The sequence below is a fragment of the Mustela nivalis genome (genome assembly GCF_964662115.1).
Source record: "Mustela nivalis genome assembly, chromosome: 6".
NCBI lineage: Eukaryota > Metazoa > Chordata > Mammalia > Carnivora > Mustelidae > Mustela > Mustela nivalis.
Window position 1 is genome coordinate 66801896 of NC_139025.1, and position 14511 is coordinate 66816406.

A 14511-nucleotide genomic window follows, 5' to 3' on the forward strand; every position below is an offset into this window, starting at 1 on the left:
GCATCCAAAAACAAGCCAAACTAAAACAACTCCAGAAATAAACAAGCAGAACAAACAAGTGGAGTCATTTTTGCCTTCCCATTCTTCCATAGCTTGTTCCTTTCTTCTATATTCTGTTCCCATGCTTCTTTCCTAGCTCAAGGCCCCCTGGGTTCTTGTTGCTTTCTCAAGTGTCTCTGTATTTTCTGTGTTTTCCCTTTACATGCTCTAAACATGAGTCAGCTAATCTCACCAAAACCCTTTTTTATGTAATCCGCCTAGCTGGGGAGGGGATCACAAGGCAGGGAGCTTCTACGGTAATGGTAATTTTCTTCATTTGGATAGAAAGTTTGTTATTCTTCTTTACCCTACCCATTAGTTCTTATATGCTCTTTTCTATATGTGAAACTTTTAACTAAAATAAATTCCTATCTTTAAAAAAAAAAAAAAAAAAAAAGACTTTAAATGATGTCTTACTACATTCTAGAGTCTCAACTTGAAATTCCAAAGTTGGCCATCAGCTGACCTCCAATAAACTGTCCACTGTCTTTCCTACTTTTTGACTGTAATAACCTTCCCATCCAAATATCTTGATTCCTTCAATACCCCCAATGTCCCACATTTATTTCCTCTCCTGAACCTTATTCCCACTGTGTTTCTATCTGAGAAATTCTTTTTCTTCTTCAATCCAAGATTAATACTTGCCTTCAACTTTTACAGCATATCGTTCTGTGCAGTCTCCCTTCTTTCCAGGCACTCTTCCTGACCTTTACAATCTCCAAATCCATGTTTGGTTACATACTGTGTTATGGTCTACTTGACCTATTTTGTTTGTTTTTAGTATATTTACCATCTTTCCTCAGCTAGAATATAAAATCCTAGAGGAATGACCATGAATCTTTTGCTACTTTGGAATATGTTGGAGGAGGCTGTATCTGTTTGCTTTAATCATGTTGAGTGTAGAAATAATCCAGAGAGTGTTACTGTAAATGTAGAGTGAGCCAAGAAATGTTGAAGGCCAGATACCATCTTTGAGTGCCAAGAACAATGACCTTTGAAAAGACTTCAAAGCTCTACCAAATGTAATAATCCTACAGGCAAAATCACCTTTTGGATCATTTTGCTTAGAATCCCTTGTGCTAATATTATGTTTATAGCACCCTTTAGGAAGATGGGCTAAAATTGACACATGGTACATGTTGAAACTATTCTCTGCTTATTATCAAATCAATTTTCTTCCATTAAAATTTCCACTTTTAGGGTTTATTTTCATCAGCTTTTTAGATAAATATGGCACATGGCTTGGTTTCTGGTTTTTTTCTTTATCATTTTCATCTAGGAAAATTATTAAAAAAGATTCCAGGAAAATGATTACACTTTCTTCTGCCATATGGCCTTCTGATAGAATGCAGCATATAATAATGGCTGGAGCTTTTAACTTACCAAAGCTGGAAGTTGATGTACAAATTGTCCTCTGTTTTTAATGTTTATTTTAATGCTTACTTATCATTTCAAATACTATTTTATGATTTAAGGTAGGGATTATCATGTTAAATGTATGCTAATCATGTTGTGATTCAAGTATTCACAGTATTAATTTAAAACTGCACGTTTATGTTAAAGTCCATTATTTTCATTAAAGATACAATTAAAATCAATTGAGTACTGAAATATATTTTAACTGTAAGATTTATTCACTGTCATATGATTTGGGTTGTAATAATTCATTGGAATGTTCTCATTACTCTCTGGTATATACAGTCATACACACATACACACACTTAACTGATAGAAAAAAAAAATTACAATTTCTTAAAGATGTATTAACTTTCTCCCCGCACACTCAAAGAAAGAGAAATGTGTCAGCAATTTTGGTAGAATTTCTATCAAACATCTAAGTACAGCCTATTTCAGAACACATGAAAGTTGAAACTCTTGTCAAATACCTTACTCTAACCCAGCAAAATTTTAATACTAAAACCTGGAAAAGACAGTTTAAGAAGGAAAAGCCTGGAAGGGGGTGCCTGGGTGGCTTAGAGGGTTAAGCCTCTGCCTTCAGCGCAGGTCATGATTTCAGGGTCCTGGGATCGAGCCCCGCATAGGGCTCTCTGCTCAGTAAGAGCCTGCTTCCTTCTCTCTCTCTCTCTGCCTGCCTCTCTGCCTACTTGTGATCTCCGTCTGTCAAATAAATAAATAAAATCTTAAAAAAAAAAAGAAGGAAAAGGAAATGCTACAGATTGAATGTTTACATCCCTGAACTTCGCATTGAAATCCCTACTCCGAAGTGATTGGTCTTAGGTGGTGATTAGGTCATGAGGGTAGATCCTCATGAATGGGATTAGTGCCCTTATAAAAGATACCCCAGGGGTGCCTGGGTGGCTCAGTGGGTTAAAGCCTTTGCCTTCGGCTCAGGTCATGATCCCAGGGTTCTGGGATCGAGCCCTGCACTGGGGGAGCCTGCTTCTTCCTCTCTCTCTGCCTGCCTCTCTGCCTGCTTGTGATCTCTGTCAAATAAATAAATAAAATCTTTAAAAAAAAAAAAAAAAAAAAAGGTACCCCAGAGAGCTCTATCTCCCCTTCTGCCATCTACAGTTAGTGACAGGGAAAGACCTCCATCTGTGAACCAGGAAACAGATTCACCAAACACTGAATCTGCTACTGCCTTGATCTTGGACTTCCCAGCTTCCAGAACTGTTGGTTTATAAGCTCTCCAGTCTGTAATATTTTGTTACAGCAGCCCAAGCTGACTAAGACAGAAAGGAAACTAAGAAAGAATAGACTATGTCCACCAATGGGATGACAAGTGTTTTTAAACACTTAACCATTTACTAGGCACTGTGATAAGCCTTTTTCAGACGTGTAGAAAAATTACCTAATTTGCCAGAAATCAGTCAGTTACTTAGTAGTAAAATTGTACTTAAAACCCAGGAATACCTGAAATCAGAACCTATAAGCAATTAATGAAATATTTTTTCTTTCTGGATATAAAAGTCCTAAATAAAGTATTGAGAAAAATAGAATCTGTAAGAATACAAAAGAATAATACAAAATAACCAAGTTACTTGAGGAATAAAAAGTTGATTTGACATTATTAGTAAGTCAATTTTTATAATCTTTCATGAATTTTAATAAGAAATAGTTAAATCCACATCATTTTTAACAAGAATATGCAAAGCACAGTCCAATTAAGTTTAAGAAGAAAAGAGCATATTTCAACATTGTTCAGGAAATCCTTAGAAAATGGAATAATGCAACAAAAAAGAAATGAAGTAGAAATATTGGAAAGGAACAGGCAAAGTGATACTAAATTTGTAGCAGATATGATAATTTGGAAAATCCATATGTAGGTCTGGATTCAAGATGATCTAAAGTATTCTCCAGAACTCCCCTCTCAAAAATGTCATGAGTTTTAGCTTAATTTGTCCACATTCAAAACCTGAATTACTGTTACTGGTATCACTCTCATTGTGCAGATGCCGTCACTGATTCCTACAGAATCAAGAATCATGGCCAGGCTTAGACACCTCATAAGGGGTGAAGCCGGGTTTCAAACCAGGCAGTCTTGCTCCACAACTGGCCTTCCTAACCGGTTACACTGTATTGAATAACACAGTCCTTTCTGCCTCTGTGTTACCTACATGCCCAGTGCACAGTGAACTCTGCCATCACATGAAATGATACTTGACCATAGGAGAATATTGCTGTAGACTAGGAAAGGAGCTACTATCTGAATTTCAAGGATTACATATATAATTTGAAAACTACTTTGTTCCTCTCCCTCTCAGTACTTGGTGTATCCCATGGGAAGAGCATTACTACCTAAAACTGGAGCAGGAAATATCAAATTTACATAAAAATTTACATCTATCTTCTTTTAAATGTTTTTTTTTTTTCCTATGCTATTTATCCTTTTTTGTCCTGAAATCACTAGGTAGCTTGTTTAGACTTTATATGCTGATAAAATAAACCCTTTGTTGCTTTAAATAATAATGACATTGGGATTTGCAATTTGAAACAGGAAAGTGGAATTAAATGCTAAATTTCAGATATGACTATTCTGTATGAGAATAAAATGTATATTGAATGAGGAAATGAACAAAGTTGCAATAGTATTTCACTTACCATACACATGTAGAGCATTTTGATATTCAAAACATGAATGTTGCTGCACAAAATTAATTAAAGCTTGTCCAAACATAGTTAATTTAGATTAAAAATCATAATCTGCAAGTACTCGTGGTGTTTTCTAAAAATTGGTAATGATGATCTCCCAAAATATTTTCTTAAATAGGACCAAAGTTTGTGATTTCAATTATAAAGGTGAAATGTGATATAAGATCCTGTAATAAGTATAGACAGACCTGTATATGGGTTATGTCCCCAAACATGTTAATTTGTAAATTAAATATTTAGAACAAGAATAATTTTACACCAGGACACCTGGGTGGCTCAGTGGGTTAAAGCCTCTGCTTTCAGCTCAGGTCATGATCCCAGGGTCCAGGGATCGAGCCCCACATAGGGCTGTCTGTTCCACAGGGAGCCTGCTTCATCTTCTCTCTCTCTCTGCCTGCCTCTCTGCCTACTTGTGATCTCTGTCTGTCAGATAAATAAATAAAATCTTAAAAAAAAAAAAAGAATAATTTTACACCAGAAAGAGTATCATAAATAGAGATAATAGTTCCAAACTAAGGTACCAAAGCCCACTGAACCTACAATGTACCCCCAGTGAACTAGGTTACATGTGCTTATTTACCATCTACATTAGATTCTTTGATCAACTGTCTTTCAAACCTATTTTTTTCCTTAATATTGTTGAGAGTTTTTAACATAGTCTAGATACAAGTCCTTTATCAGAAATGTAATTTGCAAATACTTTCTCCCAGATTGTAGCTTGTCTCTTTATTTTCTTAAGAGATCTTTTGAAGATCAGAAGTTTTTAATTTTGATAAAGTCTACCAATTTTTGAAAATTAATGAAAGTTTTGGTTGTATCTAAGAAATCTTTGCTTAGCTCAGGGTCGTAAACATTTTCTCTAAGGTTGTCTTCTTGAAGTTTTATGGTTTAGGTTTTATGTCTATGATCTATTTTGGATTTATTTTTTGCTAATTACAAAAAAAAACCCATAAGATTATTATAAATCTCCATGTCTACTATGTTTCACCATATTTTGTGTACTACCACAGTGTAGTGCCAAATATAATACTGTTATTTTTAAATGTTTTCTCATTAAAATGATTATGAAACTGTTATTTGAGTTTATAATTAATACCTATTTCAAAAGATGAGGGAAATGAGGTACAGAGCGATCCTGCAGCTTACAAGTGGTAGGTGGAAACAGCAGTGTAGCCACCTCATCTCCTTCCAAAGTCATTTGCTGTCCAGTGTTGTAAAAAAAATAAATAAATAAAAATTTTAAAAAAATTTGCTTTCAACAGTAAAGTCTGTGTATGGATGTCCTGGACTGATCACAAACATTCCTTTCTGCCTCTGCCGTCCCACTGGAACCTGGGCTCTGGATCCTACATCCCTACCAGCCTTAATCTCAGAACGACTATATGCCCTAATGCCCTGCTAGATGGATAAACTGATGGTCTATGGGAAACATCCCCCTGGGGAGTTGGTAAGCAGGCTGTTTCAAATCAACCAGCGGACTACAACTCAGCCATACACAAGAGCGAACTACAGATTCACATACAACATGCATGAATTTGAAACACATTATGCTGACAGAGCTATACTCAAAAGGCTACATTTATGTGACATTTTGAAAAAGGGACAGAAAATAAATCAGGAGTTGCCAGGGGAGGGAGGTGGGGGGAGAGGAGGGGATTGTCTACACAGTGGCATGGGAGAATTTGAGAGGAGTTGATAAAATTGGCCCATATGGTGTTAGTTACATAATGATTTATTTATCAAAACCGTACGCAAAAAAGCATGGATTTTACTTAATGTAAGTTGTACCTCAGTGCACCTGACTAAAAAGCATAACCTTAGATACTCAATGGATCAAGCTCTTTTTCTGGTGAGCCAGAGTAGAACAATGAATGAATGAGTCAGCCTAGTTCTTAAAAGCATGTCCCCTGCTCTGGGTCCCCTCAGCAGTAGCGAGAACTGTTCCTGCCTGCAGCAAGCCCGGATTCAGTTCAGCCCGCACTGAATTCTTGCTTCTTCTGCAGTGGGAATACCCAGCAGATTTCACAGCTCTTAAGGGTTCTGTTGTTTATGAGTCCAAAGTAAGCATCTGTTTTTATGAAAGGTACAGTGAAACTTCAACTCAAAGCAAGCATCTAGGACCTCAGTTTGGTGTCTCTGTGTGCAACTGTCCTTGTCAACAGTGATACCAGTTGTTGCCAGAAACCCCACGGTCTATCAGAGCATTTCAGAGAGTACTGTACCTCGCCTTGTGTATCACCAGCCATTTGTAAGCAGTCTAAAGGGTGGTTTGTGCAGTGGCTGTTCCTCATGTAAATGAGGTCATTATCCTCTTAAAGGTATAACGTTTCCTGTATGTGCTGGAGCTTTCGAAGAAAAAGACTTGACCTTTTTTCCCTCATTCAGGGTGCCTGCAGAGCCTGCCCTCATTAGCTAGAATTTGACTCCATGACATTTTTACTTAATTTTCTTTTTCCTCTACGTTGGACACATGGGGCAACCATTTATGTTCTTTCTTGACCTGAGATGCTCTCTAATCTCTTTCCAGCTGTGGCATTTGTCATTCAGTCACATCAGGATATGGTGACCCTTCTTTCCCCATGGCAATTCCTAACTGTTAATTGATTCATTTTAGAGAAGGAACTAGACACTGTCCTGTGGGCTTAGCTCCATTTAATTAGTGTTAACCAGAACAGTAGATAGAAAAGCAATTTCCTCTGGAGTGGAAACTTATTCTTTATGAGGTAATAGAGGGAACAAAGAGTAATAGTTTTTAAACCACTTAGATTTTTTAAGTGCTATGGATTGGTAATAGATTTAAAAGCAGTATTGCCTTCTATTAATATTGATGGTGACCATAATATTATAAATAATATTAATAATAACTGGGATTCAAACCCAGGTCTTCTGGATCACAAAGCTACCATACTGTTAATCTAAATTATGCTAAGACATTTTTGTGATAACCACCACTGGAACTGGGCTGGTTTCTTTGTGACTTCCTCATGACCCAGTCAGGTGAGCTTTACTAAGCCAGTTTAATAGACAGGTTCAGTTTAATAGACAGAGGTTCGGAGAGGTAAACTGTGATTTACCCACTCATTTGCTATGACCAGGATTAGTAGCCCGGTCTGCTCTGATGCTCTGTCCATGATTTTCATCACTACAACACCATATTACCTATACAGTAATAAAGAACTAGCGAGGGCATCTCTGAAAAGCATTGCTAGACACTTTTTAAAATGTGATCTGAATTATGGGTTTTTTTTTTTTAATTTTTAATTTTTTATTTTTTATAAACATATATTTTTATCCCCAGGGGTACAGGTCTGTGAATCACCAGGTTTACACACTTCACAGCACTCACCAAAGCACATACCCTCCCCAATGTCCATAATCCCACCCCCTTCTCCCAAACCCCCTCCCCTCAGCAACCCTCAGTTTGTTTTGTGAGATTAAGAGTCACTTATGGTTTGTCTCCCTCCCAATCCCATCTTGTTTCATTTATTCTTCTCCTACCCACTTAAGCCTCCATGTTGCATCACCACTTCCTCATATTTTGACAGGCTTCGCTTTTAAACTTCAAATACTGTATTTACAGATTGTTGGGACTTCCTAAAATGTGGAACCTGGGATCTGCAAACAAGCATATGAGTTTTGAAGACCATTCCTCTTAGAGCTCTATTTTTTTAAGGGTCTCTGGCCATGGACTTATAAAATATTTACCCAGAACTTTCTGAACTGCCTAATCAAACATATCTAAATACATTTTATGGTATTTTTCCTCTTGGCTGCTTTAATCTCTGGGATATTCATAGCCTCCCAAGTTCCCATCATTGCACCTCACTAACGTTTTTCTGGCCACATATGAGTCAAAAATGGAAATTCCCATCTCATTTCTTCAAAGGGAGAATCTGGTACAAACATAGCTTAGAGAGACTGGGACAAATGAAGAAGCAGAAAGAAATGACCAGATATGTGTGTATGGGGGGCAGAGGTAGTACAGACATATGCAAACTTAATTTTACAAGCGTCATCAAATATGTGGGCCACAATAGCATTGAAATGATCTGTTGTCAGACTTCAGGCAACTGTCTCATGGACTGTTGGGAATCCCTTTGCTAACCATCCTGACAGTACACCAAAGATGAAATGTCAAGAACTCACAGTAATCATAATATAAAGAAATATGTAGCTAATCCTATAAATTGTCTATAATTAAATAAAATCAGACATATAAAAATGTTCCCTTTTGGGGCATCTGGCTGGCTCAGTCGCTAAGCATCTCCCTTAGGCTAAGGTCCAGATCCCAGGGTCCTGGGATCGAGGCCCGCATTGTGCTCCCTACTCTCCAGCAAGCGTGCTTCTCCTACTCCCACTGTCCCTCTGTTGTGTTCCTCTCTTGCTGTGTCTCTCTCTGTCAAATAGATAAATAAAATCTTTAAAAAAAAAAAAAAGTTCCCTCTTGGGGTACCTGGGTAGCTCAGTGGGTTAAGCTTCTGCCTTCGGCTCAGGTCATGATCTCAGGGTCCTGGGATCAAGCCCCTCATCCAGCTCTCTGCTCAGCAGGTAGCCTGCTTCCCCTTCTCTCTCTGCCTGCTTCTCTGCCTCCTTGTGATCTCGCTCTCTGTCAAATAAATAAATCTTTAAAAAAAAAAAAGTTCCCTCTTAGTCCCATTCTCTACTTTTCACAATACAGTACACTTCATCCTTCGGTCCTCTTCTGTGTCTGTCCTTGAGGAAACTTTCCTTGACAGATCCAGGCAGTCCTAGTCACCCTTTCTTTTGTGTTTTTTCTCTGCATTTTCTGTTATGATTTTTATGGATCCGTCATCCTCACTTTGACTTTGAACCCTCAACAACAGATACAGTTCCTTGTCATGTTTCTATTTCAAACATGTATGACATTACATAGTAGGTTGTAGATACGTCAATAAAACTAGTGTCTGTCAACTACATGCTTGAAGATATTAGGACGACTTGGCCTCCATGAGCTAATTTATGAAAGATGTGGACCATATCGAAGTTACAAAGGAGTGTTTGGGTCTCAGTATTAAAAATAAAAAAAATCTTTCTACTAATTTGAGATATTCACAAATGCAATAAACTGATTTGCGAGGGGTCATCATTCCACCAATGGAAGCTCTCAAAGAACAGAGGATGATTTGTGTATATCTATTATGTGTGTCTGGATAAATGATGGGATGTTAAAGGACAGAATGGTTTCTTAGCCTTAAAACTGATGAGTATGTGTTTTTATGTGGGAATGGTATCCAGAAGCTCTTTGCAATATTCTGGAGGTTAAGAAAAGGCAAATTTATCTACAACAAATCTTAACAGCTTTAAAAAACTTTTGCTCTTGGCCGTAACCGGCAACACTGGTTATCACGTGGACACAAAATTCCAATGGGCTGTTAGTGATGTATTACCTTTGATTTTGTGACAATTTTAAAACGAGTTATTGTTGATTCCTATTTGTTTGGAGGCAGAAGGCTTTCAAAAAATGGAGTCCATGCAGAAAGGACAGTTGATCATAATTGGAATTAATTTCATTCTATGGTTACTACATGGACTCCTTTTCTTCCAGTATCTTTTGCATCTGAGATAAGGTTGCATGATACAAGGTTAGTGTGTTATATCTAATAGCGAGTTTTAAAAAATCTTTTCTAGTGATTAATAAAATAAATGTGCAGTTTATAGTCCATAGTGTTTTTAGTAGTCAGAGAAATATGATAATTTGATCCAGAGCAGCTTAAAGAATTTGTATGGTTCAGGTGGGAAGACTGAATCAAGATCCTATTTCACCTAGGACAGCTCCTTAATTTCTCTGAGACTCAGTTTTCTCCTTTGTAAAGTAGGGATGATAATATCTACTTCATAGATTGCTTGTTAAAAATGGAAAGAGATGATACTTGCAATGTGTTAACTTTTTCTCTTATATCTGTCCCAAATTGTTGATGCCAGGAAGGGTTAATGTTTCTGGGGTGCCTGGGTGGCTCAGTCATTAAGCATCTGACTTGGGCTCAGGTCAAGGACCCTGGGATCAAGCCCCACATCCCATTGGGCTCCCTGCTCAGCTGGAAGCCAGATTCCCTCTTTCGCACTCCCCGTGCTTATGTTCCCTCTCTAGTTGTCTCTCTCTCTCTCTCTCTCTCTCTCTGTCAAATAAATAAAATAAAATCTTAAAAAAAAAAAAAGACTTAATGGTTCTCCCAAATTGCCAAAATTATCAATAAAAAAAAATTACTGAAAATCTTGGAGGGGCTGACATTATTTTATTTTATTATGCAAATAATTTTGACCTCCAGAGATTATTTATTTTGCTTCAGAAGGCTCATTTCTTCTGTACCGCTAACCAAACAGTTTATTCCATTTTGTGCAACAATTCATAATGAATCTTAAAAGAACTACTGATTATTTTAGAGTTTTTGGCTCAATTACCTGTTTCAAATGCTCAGTGACTAAGGAAAGCATGTCATTTTCTCCTCTCCTGCACACTGGTGTATAACAATAGATTTTGAATAGAGCAAATCAAAGAGACACAAATACCAGTATAAGGGGCCCATTGTGCTTAGTTTGTAGCCCTGTCACATGCTTTTAATTTAGGTCGGTTGATTGATTATGACAAACTGACAGATAGCACATTGTTCCTCTCTTAGAGTCTCTAGACACTTTAATATTCGTACTCTTATCTGTCCATTTTGATTCCAAAACTTAAGTGAAATGGAATTACAGCATTCACTTTGTTTTCCTGTGCTAAGTGATTATCTCTGAAGTGCAATTTTGTGATTAGACGAGATGGCATGCATACTCTCAGCTAATGCTGATTTCCCCCAGGGTGCAGAACAGGTAAATTCATAATGAATGGATGTTGTGCTTTGATTTCAAATGGATGTAAAACCTCCCCACACTTGGTAGTTTTATTTTAAAAATGTATTTAATTATTCTAAAATTAACAGGAGAATATTAAAATTGAACTTTAGAAAATGGCATTTAAACATAAGTCAAGGGTGCTAACTGCTTATGAATGTTAATCCCCTTCAAAAAGTGAAAAAAATAAACTTACCTGACATAAATGGGGTTGGGGGGGTGGAGGAGTGTGGTCATTGAAAATCTTCAGGTAAATTATTTATATTTTTTCTGATTAATTAAAAAATATCTGAGTGCACAGCTTAGTATTCATATTCTCAAATACTGATGTTCCTTATTTTGAAAGCCACAATAATGATTAACTAATTGGTATTATAGTATCATCATAGTTGTTTGGTCCTGAGGGGTAACTTTTTTAGGGGTAGGGGAAAGAAGAGGTAAGGAGTTAACGATCTGCACAGAGTATTTTCTTTGATATTTTAAGAATAAATTTTATCTGTAAGTAAGAGAGCTCAGTTTTAAAGAGAATTTACCATCCCCAAATTAGATGTGTTTTGACCAAACCATAAAAGTAGATGATTGGTACCCAAATCATGCTCCTTTACTGATAGGCATTGACTATAATATTGTGAATCTTGAAGTGAGAAACATAGTATGCAATTTCTCAAACTTATTTGAGTTGATATCCTTTTTATAAAGAATATTAACACTAGTCAAAACTTCATGTAGACAGTGTTGGTACGTGGTTGTTGGTGGTTTTTTGGTCAGCTTCTTCTTCCCATACTTAAATCTCTTAGCATAATATTCAATATATATTAAGAGCTCAAGAAATCCTAATTATTCTTGTTATTTTAACTATCTCTCCAACTGGGTAAAAGTCATAATTTTAATAAGCTGATTTTCAACAATAAAGCACATTAATTTAGAATAAAGTGCTTTTATTCAAGGCTCAAAGAACAATCAACCCATTAAAATTTTTTTGCTCTTCTATTACGGTCCAGTTGTATGTCCTGTGAACCATCAGTAATATTCTTTATGCTGGAAGTGATGCACCTTCCTGAACTTTCTGTTATCACTTGCCCTGAGGGACGTGATACCCTCAGAGTTGTCCTCATAATTTTGGACACCTACCTAGCAGAGGTGAATGGCCTACATTTTCAGTATGCACTCTATGATACCTTCATACCTGAGTTAACAAGGTAAGCACTTCCGAAGTACACTCAGTGAGTGATTTGTTAGTCTATAGCCTGCTCTCCAAAGCAGCAGTGGGAAAACAGTGCATATTTATTCCCCACAGCATTGGGCTATTGGACATAACTCTTTGGGTGGAGATAGGGAAGACAAAATGTAACTCTGGCATGATGAGAAGGACAGTGATTTGGGAGCCAGAACATCTATGGGTTGTAGTTTTAGTTCTCTTTAGTATTGTAGGCCACATTTTACTGTTTCTCTGAAACTTGTGAGTCATTTTATACTTATTATCAGGGAGGGGGATTGTTTGTTTTTAACCTACCTTCTTGCTAGTTGGGTAGGCTCTGTAGAGATGTCTTACTCGTCATTAGATCTTTATCCCCATTTGTACCATCGACAACACTGAAGGTGCTTAACAGAGGTGTCTTGAAAAAGTTAAGGCAAGAAAGCAACCAGAAGGAAGAGAGAGGGGCAGAGTAGAACAATATATTTAAGGCCTATGTTTTCCTCCCAAGTTCTCTTTGAATAAAACCTCATGAAATCAAGTGCACATGATCCTAACTTTAATGGAAGTGTAAACTCTTAGGGCTTGTAGAAGTTACCATCAGCCAGATCTCTTTTTATGTCTGGGAAACTGACGCTCATGATGATTAAGTGAGGTGTCACTTGAATAATAGCAAAGCTGCATTCAGCTCTTCTCCCTCCCTTGTCAGCTCTCCCTGGACAGTTGTGGGTAAGCTCAGCATTAACCTACATATGCAAATAAATCCAGAAAGATATATCTCTTGCCCGTTAGAATTTTGGGAAGGTGGGTGCTCTTTAACTTTCAATTCTCTGTATCTTTCTTGACTTGAACAACAATAAAAACCATAAACTACTTTTGAAACACCATAAAAAATATCATTTGGAAAAATATAACTTAAAAGAGTAATGAAATTTAGTACTTTGCAGAAGTAGCATAAGTAGCAATATCCAATAACAAAAAGTAACCCCACATCATCAACACGATGCTTAAGTGTATTTCTTAAGGAGTGGATTGGAATTCACCAGAGTGTGTATTTAAGTCCCTCTTACATATTGTTGAAGAAGCTGCTTAGTTAATTTTAGGTCATAATAAATGGTCTTTTATATTGCCTAAGAGTTCAAACAACCCTATGTCCCCAAGAAGAAGATGCTCAGATTTCTCATCTGTCTTCCAGTGGGGCCCCACTCTTCTGATGTAGGTTTTCATGGTCATATTCAACTATCGCATCTTCTGATCTGTCGAATTCAATCCACCAAATTTTTTTTTCATTAGTATTTCTGATTGCCTTTCTGGGGAAGAAAAAGCAAAATATTTTAAAGTAACATCTGGTATTTGTAAATCTGATTGAACTGTCCTTTGATTCATGCTTTCTTACCCATTTTACCTATTCTCAAAGTGCCCTGAGACTTTGACTTGTAGGAAGAGGAAAGAGAGGCTATGCTGTGCCATCAGTGGTAAAGCTATGGGTGGGAAGAATGGAATCTCACGGCTAACGCCAAGCATCGTTGCATCTTATTTTTCCTGACTTTGCCCAGAGCATTATATCCATACTTGCATATTAATTATCCTGTATGCTAATTACCTACAGATCAGAGTATCCATTTCACTTATTGATCTTACTATTTCTACAGCTTCTGCCACCTTTGAAGACTTTCAGATTCGTCCCCACGCTCTTTTTGTTCATTCATACAGAGCTCCAGCTTTCTGTGATCACTGTGGAGAAATGCTGTGGGGGTTGGTGCGTCAAGGCCTTAAATGTGAAGGTAAGGTCTTTCCTTCCCCAGTCACGTCAGTCACATGTGGGAACATACGAGCTATCTGCTTACACTGTGCCCTCTGCTTATATTGTGTCCTCTACAATAATGTCTTCTTTCCCTTGAATGTCTTCCAGCGATTTTGGGGTGCATGGATTCTGTTCTGTTCATTTCTTTACATTTCTTGTCTTCAGCCTATTTGCTCTGATCCAGGAAACTTGACACTCATACCGTTTCCCCCATATTTTGTAGCTATGTTTCTTTTGTGTTATTTTGGCAACAAACTAAAAAAAATTTCTGCATCCTTAGTCAGAATTTGGATTAGTAGACATTCAATAAATGTTTGTTGAAATGAGCAGAGATTTAGGAGGCTCATCAAACCATGCAAGGTCATTCAGCTATAGAGTGGCAGATGAGCTTGTACCCCTGTTTCTCATGTGAACAATGAATAGTAGGAATATTGAAAAGAATAGTGTGTTCCTAATTATCTACCTTGTGGAAACTACCACGTAAGTTATTCTACATATTTTCTTAATTCTA

The 14511-nt window shown here is 37.1% G+C and overlaps 1 protein-coding gene across 2 annotated transcripts in view; it reads left to right on the forward strand.

The window, feature by feature from the left end:
• Positions 1-14511, forward strand: part of PRKD1 (protein kinase D1) — a 303790-nt gene that overhangs the window by 209228 nt on the left and 80051 nt on the right. For both annotated transcript variants that reach the window (XM_082737949.1, XM_082737950.1), the window contains exon 3: positions 13849-13980. In XM_082737949.1, coding sequence (XP_082594075.1) covers positions 13849-13980 — 132 coding nt within the window. The remainder of the gene's footprint in view (positions 1-13848; positions 13981-14511) is intronic.